At 36.7% G+C, this 9871-nt stretch overlaps 1 protein-coding gene across 3 annotated transcripts in view; it reads left to right on the top strand.

Moving 5' to 3' along the window:
* The window catches only part of LOC106533964 (cyclin-dependent kinase 17), a 43645-nt gene that overhangs the window by 19693 nt on the left and 14081 nt on the right, over positions 1-9871 (top strand). For 2 of the 3 annotated variants that reach the window (XM_014030448.1, XM_014030449.1), the window contains 2 exons: positions 6232-6396; positions 7971-8104. In XM_014030448.1, the coding sequence (XP_013885902.1) occupies positions 6232-6396; positions 7971-8104 (299 nt within the window). Of the gene's footprint in view, positions 1-6228; positions 6397-7970; positions 8105-9871 lie in introns of all 3 variants that reach the window. The other variant, XM_014030447.1, reaches the window with a different exon arrangement.

Raw genomic sequence — 9871 nt, forward strand, 5'->3', positions numbered from 1 at the left:
ATCATAAATATCTGATAAATTTAATTATACCAGGTGTTTGTTTATCATAAATATCTGATAAATTTAATTATACCAGGTGTTTGTTTATCATAAATATCTGATAAATTTAATTATACCAGGTGTTTGTTTTGTGCTAAACGTACTTAGAACCATAATGACAGGTAACCAGAGGTCTATAAAGTACTTGAAAAAAATAACTAAGTAAAAGTAAAATTACATGAACAGAAAATGACTTTGGTAAAAATACATTTCACAGATGAGAAAACTACTTAAGTAAAAGTAATAAAACTGTTCACAAATATTGGGAAAGTAAAAGTAGTTTTACACATTGTCTAATAAATAAACTGTTGAATTTATTGAACCAAACTGGTTCCACTAAGCCAGGTTGAGCAAATTGAACATTAAATGTATATTCTTTGCTCAATTTACTCGACTAATCTTAGTGGAACCAGTTGACTTGACTTTGTTGAGTAAATTCAACAATTCATTTTTTAGAGCGCAGAAACATTTTCTTTCATCATGAGTTGAACGTATTTAATTTTGTAACAAGGAACTAGGTCTTACATTTTAAAGTAGAGAAGTAAGAATTTTTAGCTTTAAAATGTAACAAAGTAAAAGTAGCTTTTTAAAAATAGTTGGTAAAATTTCAAATCCTCAAAAAAAAAAAAAACTACTTATGTACTGCAATGAAGTAAATGTACTTAGTTCCTATAAACCTTTGGAGGTAACAAAATGTAATTCAGTAAATATGAAAATTAAATGGTATTAAATGACTACATGAGCTGAAATCCTGTAAATATAATCCGTTTAAATTAAACTATCATTTTAGGGGAGAAATCTGTCAATCAAAAAATATTCTGTGTAAAGGACTCTTATAATTTTTAAAATAAATATATCAGACAGCTTCTGAGCTGAAAACATTAAAATTAGATTAAAAGTAAATTAGAGAAAATAAGTTTAAATCACCGCTCTTCTTTCAGAATGTCTTCCATCTTAAAAATCTAAATATTTCCAATTAAATTCTTCATTTTTCGAAAGGACTACCAAAAATTTTGGAGGACAACCAGATTTTGTCAACAACAACAACAAAAAAGTCCTTATGTTTACCCCTGTACAGTATGTGATCACGTTGGGATTAAATAAAGGTTAATAAATTAATGCATTTTGTGCTAATACCCTTGTTCAATAATCTGGAAGAAATTATTTTTAGATTTTCAGTAAGAGGAAAGTTCTGGATCTTTTGTGCTATTTTGAAACAAATAGAAAAGATAAAAAGATATTTTTGCTGTAAGCATTTTCTTGTGAACAGATTTATGATTCAGACAGCAATTAGGTACAAAGAATTTAAGTTGAGGCATTAAATAGTTATTTGATAGAAATCAGCCAAATTTGGAAACTGCAGCTCAAAGATTTATTAAATCATTATGGAAATCAGAAAAGTGGTGCATCCCTACTTCGTCTGCACATCTGTGTATTAAATGAGCTCGGTCTTTTCTTTTTGTTCCCTCAAACACACTTCGCTCTGTTCAAACAGACACTGCTGCAGTGTATTGTCCGTGAGGATCCTGCTGAAGAATGTGGCCTTCACGGCACCAAATAAAAGCCTGGGTGGCACGGCACTCCATCACTGTTGAAACACAAGGAAATCTCCCCGGGCTGGAAGGAGGGAGCGCATCGGTGTGCAGCCGTGTCGTTGCTATAGCTCTCAGGGTCTGGAAACATCCTGGAGTTTCCATGACATTTCCACGGCGACTTGACTTTGCGCAGCCAACCGACATCTTTTATCACGCTGGTCTTTTTTTTCTCTTTTCGCTCATCTCTCGGTTAGTTTGTTTTTTGTGTGTGTGACTGTGACCCTCTGTTCCTCTCTGAGCTAATCCCGTCCCCCCCTCCCTCTCTGCCACCAGCTTCTGAGAACTGACCGGGGTTTTGTAATGAGCTTTTTGTGTTGTGATTAACGCCGGGTTTGGCCGGAGCGTTCTGTGCTCGTTAAACGGGGACGCAGAATCTCCCAGCGTGTGTGAAATGAAGAGAGCCGGGTGGAAACGCAGGGGCTTAGCAGCCTGTGTGACAGTCGGCAGAGTGGAGATGAGACATAATGGAGTAGCCAGATGAGATCTGATCTGAGCTGTGCGATTGGAGAAATTGTTCTGGTTCTGATCTGTTTATGTAACGCTCAGAACTCGGGCCAGCAGCTGCTGAGAGATGAAGAAAAGTTGACAGAAGGACTGGAATGACAGGGCTGCGTAGCTTTCTGTTTTATCACAACTTTAGGAATTCTGTGTATAAATCTAAGAACACTGACGACAGTAACGGTCCAAAAATAAATCTGGCTGCGTCGTAGGACGTGTCAGCTGTTGCAAACTTTGTAATGATGCGCCGACGGTCAGCTGATCCTGAAAACTGGAGACCAGACAAATCCGTCAGTCATAAACACATAAAAACATCTTTTCCTCTGACACGGAGAGACACATTAATCTGTTAAATCCATTCAGCCCTCTGATAGAAACATCCTCTTTAGAACCACTGTCACTGTTCCAGTTGTACCCGCCACCTCTCACTGTCTGACCTTTGACCTCTGACTGCCACTCAGCAACTCCTCTCAGCTGTACTTTCCTTGTTAGTGTTTTACTAGGAGTTACTTTAAGATCAATAAATCTTTCACCCCTTTTAGACCCGTTTATGCCTTTGGACAAAATATTTTCTGTCACTCAATAGGCTGCCTTTCATATGCTGCTGTTATACACTGTTTTTTATCTTTTATAGCTTTTTATTGGAGAGGATTGTTTCAGTTCTCTGATTATTTGTCAGTTTTGTCCATGGTACTATTTGTTGAACCTATATTTGAAGCATATGTTTGATAACCTTAACAGTTACAGCAGCTTTTTTTTTTTTACAATCTCTATTTAACACATTACCAACAAACTACCTCTAACCAACAAGTAGATAAAATGGATAAATTATATTAAAAATAAAGTCAAAGTCATCTTTATTGTCATTCAGAGTATACCACAGACATTCTCATAGCTGAATGAAATTGCATTTCTCCAAGCTCCAGTGTGCAAATAGACAGGATGATGAACAATTTATCAGCACACATGTTCCATATACATTATGTATGTATATATACACAAAGGTGTGTCAAATGAAACTGTGGTCTGTTCAGAATGATTTGACATCCAGTACTTTAACTGGGCAGACAGATATTCCAGATTATTTCAGATGTTTCAGCCTCACTGCCCAAAGTCATTCCTATTTTTCCCCCTGAGTTTAAGAAAATTTAAGGACCTCTCTAATTTAGTTCGTATTTGTAGGTGGAGCTGTAGATTTCCAGTTCACTCTTGACCAGCAGAGTTGTGAATGCTGTTAAGTAATGTTTAGCAGGAGAGAAGTGGAGTGGGTCACATAAATATATATAAAACATAGTGAGCTTGATGTAGAATCTGACTTTATGAAACTCTTAATATACAGATTTAAAATCAACAGTCCTGAGTTTGCACACCTTACAGTTTTTTAGTACAGTGGGAGGATTTGAATGTTTAAATAACATTTTACGTTTACTGTATAGAATATCACCCTTCTCAGAGAGGGAAGAGGTGCAGAAACACTTCAAAATAAAAGAGGTTAAGCAACAGAAATCCTGAGGATAGGCTTTGTACAGCACCTATTTAATGTTGCTAACAAATCTATACAAGAACATGAGTTCCATGTAATGAGCTCCTATGTAACTGATCAATGCTCCCTCTGCTGTATGCTGAGCACCCTCGATGTGATTGCAAACAACATCCTCACCTAATTATTAAAAATAATTACATAATTTGCAAACTTTTGCCTATTTTGAATGTTGTAAAGTGCAAGCAATAAAAATCAAGACAGTATGTCTAAAATAATTTTAAGTTGATTGATTTTAAGAAACATCGATGACATATTAAAGAATAACAGAAGCTAAAATGTAAGAATTAATGAACAAAGCTGTAAAGCTTACATTGTTTATATAACGTCATGTTTGCTATCTGGTGTGAGCATTTTAGTATACGTGCCTCATATATCCAGAAATATCTGAAACTCCAGCCTACACTACCCCCACAGTGTGGGAATATTATTAAAATGTGAACGCTCCACTCATGTATTTATACATTATAGATTTCTTCTCTTTTGTTGCTTAGTTTCCTTGTTACTCAATAAAAGAGCTCCTGAAACATTCATTCACTCAATTATTTATTGAGGACGATGAGTCGTGATCAAACAGTGCTAAATATATAATCTTTGAAGGAGCTGATTACTCACTGAGAGACATATTTAAAGTGGGAGTCCGGAATTAAAGTTACTCTTGTATCACTGATATGAAACAACATAACATTTTTGTACTTTATAATCGGAGGGTTCTCATTTATTTTAAAAACCTGCATTTAAAGCAGTGGGTTTTGATTTTGTTACTTTGATCATTCACAAAAATGTAAACATAACTAAAAAGTAAAATAAAACTGATTTAGACTGCTGCTTCCAATTTGCTTTAATGTCAAAAACTTTAATATTTTAGGTGATTTTAAATTTGTAACGTGTCTTATTTCATACTAGAGTAAAAAACTTTGTCCAAATGCACACTTGAGTTGTAGCCATTTTAGTGCAACTAAGTTTAATTAGCTTTGGTGGCCATCTTGAGTCAGAATGGCTTTAAAAGTTCATCCGTTTTAGATGTATATTTAGTGAATGCTTTCTGAATGTTTCCTTAAATTTTAGCCTGAGGTTCATGAGATGTTTTGCTAATAGACAAAGACACTCGTACCCAGGCAGACATCATCACCACCTTTCATAATGGTGATAATAATTCAAATGGCAAAACACCAAGGTAATCAAGTCAGTGCAGTTTTTTGCTGCTTTAGATGATTATTAGGGGTGCAACAATACATGTACCCGTATCGAAGAGTGCTTTAGGTTCAATACACACTTGTATCGAACAATACAGATTTTTAAAATTTACTTTATCARCTTGTCTTCTGAAGATGCTCTGTGTTAAAGGATCAGTGGGTCTGTGTTCGACTACTCCACCTAGGCTGCGCAGTCGAGCGCAGATCCACTGAGAAACTTGCTGTTTCAGCAACATTTAATTTAAAAACTGTACTTTTGAGGTTAAACAAATGTTCATAATTAATGTAAATAAATTACAAGTTAAAAGGGGCATGGAAATGTCTCTTTTTTGTATCGAACAAATATCGAACCGTGAGACTAAAGTATAGAATCAAACCGAATCGTGAATTTTCTGTATCGTTGCACCTAATGATTAAATAAAATAATTAGTTAAATAATAAATAAAAATAATGTGATTTGACCCCTGTAACACTGAAAGGAAGAAGCGGGTATAGATGATGGATGGATGGATGGATAAAAATAATAATTAATTAAACATATAACTTATAGTCCAAATGTAAGTGTATCAAATAAATATTTATTACTTAATAGATCATTTGAAGTTATTTTAAGCTGAAAATTCATTTTTGATTTTTTTTATTCAAACATTTGATGAGCATAATATTTGAACATTTTAAAGAAATTTTATTTCTTTGAAACTTAATATTCTTATACATTTATACATTTTTTAACAGTACATGGATTTGACAGAACTCTGTAAGAAAACAGATGATATTTTCATAGTTTTAAAATCTATATTTACAAACATTTTTCTATAGTTCATATTCCAGATTAATATCACCATTTGACCTTGCAACTGGACAGAAAGCAGTAAAATAATTTTAAATAATGGTGTTTTTTATACTACTTTAAACTGTGAAAAGATTTTTTGTAATTGTTGTTTTAGTGTTTAGACATATTTTCAAGTATCTATACTTTACAAAAGTCACAAATAAATGTGAATAAATAACTGGAGTCTTCATCACTACACAATATAAACAAAACTATTTTTACAATCTGCCTCTGTTTGAGCACCTAAACCAACCTAAGATGTAAAACTGGCTGGAACTTGATGTACTGCATAACTCATTCAGGCTCTTGTGTCAGACTCTCTTATCATGTAAATTCATTTTCAGTCTGAAAAAAGGGAACAAAGATTTAACACTGAGCTGAGTTTATTTATATTTTTTCTTTCAGAGATTCTCTAAAAGTCAGCGTTTTCCTCATCGTGTCATTTGTGTTGGTGACACATTCATGTTGCGCTCTCCACAGACGGGCCTCCTTATTTATAATCATTAACCCAGTGTTGGTTTTCTCCAGCAGAGCCCATCGTGAAGAACGGCCGGCCTCCTTCGGCCCACAGCGTGCACTCCTTTCTTCATCAGTACACGGGATCTTTTAAGAAGCCGCCGATCCGACGGCCGCAGAGCGTCATCGGAGGAGGTCTGGGCTCGCTCATGGTCCTGCCTCGCAACGGCAGCCGCCTCGGTGAGACGCAAACATACTGCACAGTCGTGTTTAACTTTTTGCCTTTGGCTTCCAAAGGAAACGAAACCTCAGATTTGTGTTGTTAGTATTTAGTGTTGTTTGAAAGGCCTCAAGGATTAGTGATCGAACAGCATCACGAAGACCAAGGAACACAGCAGACAGGTCAGGGATAAAGGTGTTGAAAAGTATAAAGCAGCAAAAAATAAAGTTCTGAACATCTCACTGGGCAAAGGCACTGCATTCATGTGTGAAAACATGCACACACACAAGCGCGCAAAGATGTGTTTGTGAAGACACACATTAAAGAATTGCATTTTTATTTATTCTTTTTCCAAAAAATGAGTTTTAATACTTTCAGTGAAACCATGAGTTTGTGTTTTAAGTTTTGGCCAACATGAAAACAATCTCCTGACATAATGTAAATGTGTCGTTTTATATATTTTCTCAGCACAAAAAGTAAGAAATCTTGTGTTTGATAGATTATCTGTTATAACAATGCTTCTTGGCAATAATTCTTACCTGATAGAGAAGATATGGTAAATTTTTCATGTGCGTAACCCACATACTCAGCTCCAGTGCTCATCACATAAATGTATGTTCCTTACAAATGTGGCACCTTTTTAAAAGGGAAATTTATTCCTGGTTCACATGACAAGATAATTATGCCGACTTTGACCCATTTTTGCCCTTCTGGCAGTCTGAAGGACCCTCCGATTGTTGTGATGACTCTAAAGATAATCTTAGGAGACACTCCGGCATGTGTTAGGAGTGATCTAGTCAGCACCACTCCGACCTCGAATCGGGGACGTTTAACATGTTGTCTCGACTCGATACCCAGCATGTGTGGTGTTCCTCGAAGTCAAACGAGCTCACAGCCTGTTGAATGTGTAGCCAATCAGAAACTGAGGTGATGGAAACACGGAGGAGAATCCAAAATACAGAAGAGAAAACAAATGCCATGCTGCACTGGAACGTCAGACGCATTTTCGATTTGTTTTTTCTCTGTTAAAAATAGTCCACAAACTTTGGCCATTGCGTCTTTCTCATCAGCCATGTTTGTTTACTCTGGGCTCTCGTTTGATCTGGAGAAGTCTGGCTACATTTCCCCTCTATGTTGTATTTTGTCGTGTGGCTGTTCACACACTGTAGGACTGAACCTGTTATATCTATGATTTTTTTATTGTCATGTGTGGGGTCTCTCAGTCCTTACAAAAATCAGCCGACAATTTTAAAATCAGTCTTTGTGAACCAGGCAGGTTTTCCAACAGTAAAAGATTTATTGCCAAGAAGCATCATTACAACAAAGAAATAATCTGCCAAACACGAATTTCCTTATTTTTGGGCTAAGTATAGAAATTTGAATGAACTTAAACATGAGTAAAATTATATTTGATGCTTTTATTTCCTAAGGCCCTGATTCCCTGACCTAAATAAAATCTGTCAGACAAATTCAGTCTTATTTACTTCTGTTTCCTTGGTATGATTCAGCCAAGAGCTCAGTATGTTTTTTGTTTTCTTTCGTTAATTTTCCTGTTGTGTGTCCTCTGTTTGATTCTACCCCTCCTCCTCTTCAGATATCGTTCATGAGAATATGAAGATGGGTTCTGACGGGGAGAGCGACCAGGCATCAGGAACATCGTCTGACGAGGTGCAGTCGCCCACGGGTGTTTGTCTGAGGAACAAAGGGAACCGGCGCATCTCTGCGGAGGTGAACCTCGCTCCACAATATTGGCGTTTTTAACGCAACCTCTCTTCCTGTTAAATCAAAGATTTGTTGTTTTACTGTGAGTCACATCCTATTAAAGCACTCTCCAACTCGTGACTCTGTTCAAAGGCAGCAGCTCATCTGGGTTTGTTCCTGATTGAATTATTCAACCACCTCTTTATCAGAGAACTTCTGTTTTCTTGTTTTTGAAGGAGCCTGAAGCCTTGTACACACGTAGCCGGGTCTTTAAAAAACGAATATGTCCGCCAAAAAAATATCACCGTCCACACAGGATCGGTTAGAGGAAAATCTGCGTCCACATGAACCCGCTGAATTTCACCACTGAGCGTTGTAAGAAACATGCCCAACCCATAGGGGGCAATGCAGTGCAAAGATGAAACGTATGTCAGCCAATCAAAATCCTCCAAAACGACCACAGTTTCCTGTTTTGATCATGGTGCCTGGAGGTTCGTTTGTGTGGACAGACCGCGAGGTTGAACTACTTTTAAGTACCGTGTTGGAATACAAAGTTAGTAAAACGCAAGACAGTATCGATTGGGAATCATGTCAGAGCAAGTACGTTGACATTTTGTCGCTTTTTTTAGAGCATTACCCAACGGAGTCCTCAGATGAGTTTCCCCATTCAAAAACCGAAATTAAGCGGGGGAATTTAACAACAGAAATGAAAACAGTCCGAGGGAAATATCGCCAGGCTGTTTATACAGGATGCAGGAGTGGACACGGTCGAGTGGTTCTTCTTTACTTTGAACTGTGTGAATAAATTTGGGGCGGTTCTTCAGCTACTACTACCTCGCCGTCGGGTATCGAAACAGAGGATCTGGATCGTTCCCTGTCCCTACCCTCGCCGTCCACGTCTTCTTCCTCCACCATGGACGTAGCAGACACAGGGTCTGACAATGAAAGCAGTGTGGATCCTACATCAAAGCAGAGGAGAGACCTGCTTAATGTACGTATATTTTTAAGATCCATTCCTCATAAATGAAAGTTCCTTAGCAATAAATGTTCAGTTGTTTGATGTACTGTAATTCACAGAATAGGTTTGAGTTGTAGTCTTGCTATTATTATAAAAACCGTTAAGGCAATATTTGTGTTAGAAAAGATGCAATAATCGATGTGTCTAGTGGAGGTAGGATGAGATTTTTTTATATTTTACTGTATAAAGGTTGCTGTTTTTTTAATTAATGTAAAGAACAAATTACACCGTTTTGCTCTTACTCTTCTCATATAAGGCCTGCATATTTATTAATTTGTTGTGGTGGATACAAAATACACTGTTAAGACATATAGTGTATTGCAAATATTGGATCTTCTGCCATTAATATGTAGAGGTGATGTGAAAAACTAGAACATCTGACATGAGATAGGATTACTTTTGTAAGTTTAATTGCAATGTTTTTCTTTTCTCTTTTTAAGGCAAAACTGAAAGGACACAGGCACGACCGGCTGAAGAGAAAGCTGCCTGCTGAGACCCAGTGGCTAAATGCTCTTGAGGAAGACCTGCGTGTAAAGAAGAGACTGGTGGAAATCATTGAGACATCAGAAAGAAAAGCAGCTGAAAACTATTCTAAAATGTCCAATACACTGGATAAACTTACCACATCGATTGTTGATGGGTTTTCTTCGTTCTCCACAATTTGTCTTGGACAGGGGGGAATCTTCATGTGTTTCAGATTTGTGTTTATTGTGGAGTTGGAAAATACTCTGGCATCATGTACACTCCCTGGCCATTTCACAACAACATCAATAAAA

Source organism: Austrofundulus limnaeus, unplaced genomic scaffold (assembly GCF_001266775.1).
Source record: "Austrofundulus limnaeus strain Quisiro unplaced genomic scaffold, Austrofundulus_limnaeus-1.0 Scaffold1063, whole genome shotgun sequence".
Classification (NCBI taxonomy): Eukaryota; Metazoa; Chordata; class Actinopteri; order Cyprinodontiformes; family Rivulidae; genus Austrofundulus; species Austrofundulus limnaeus.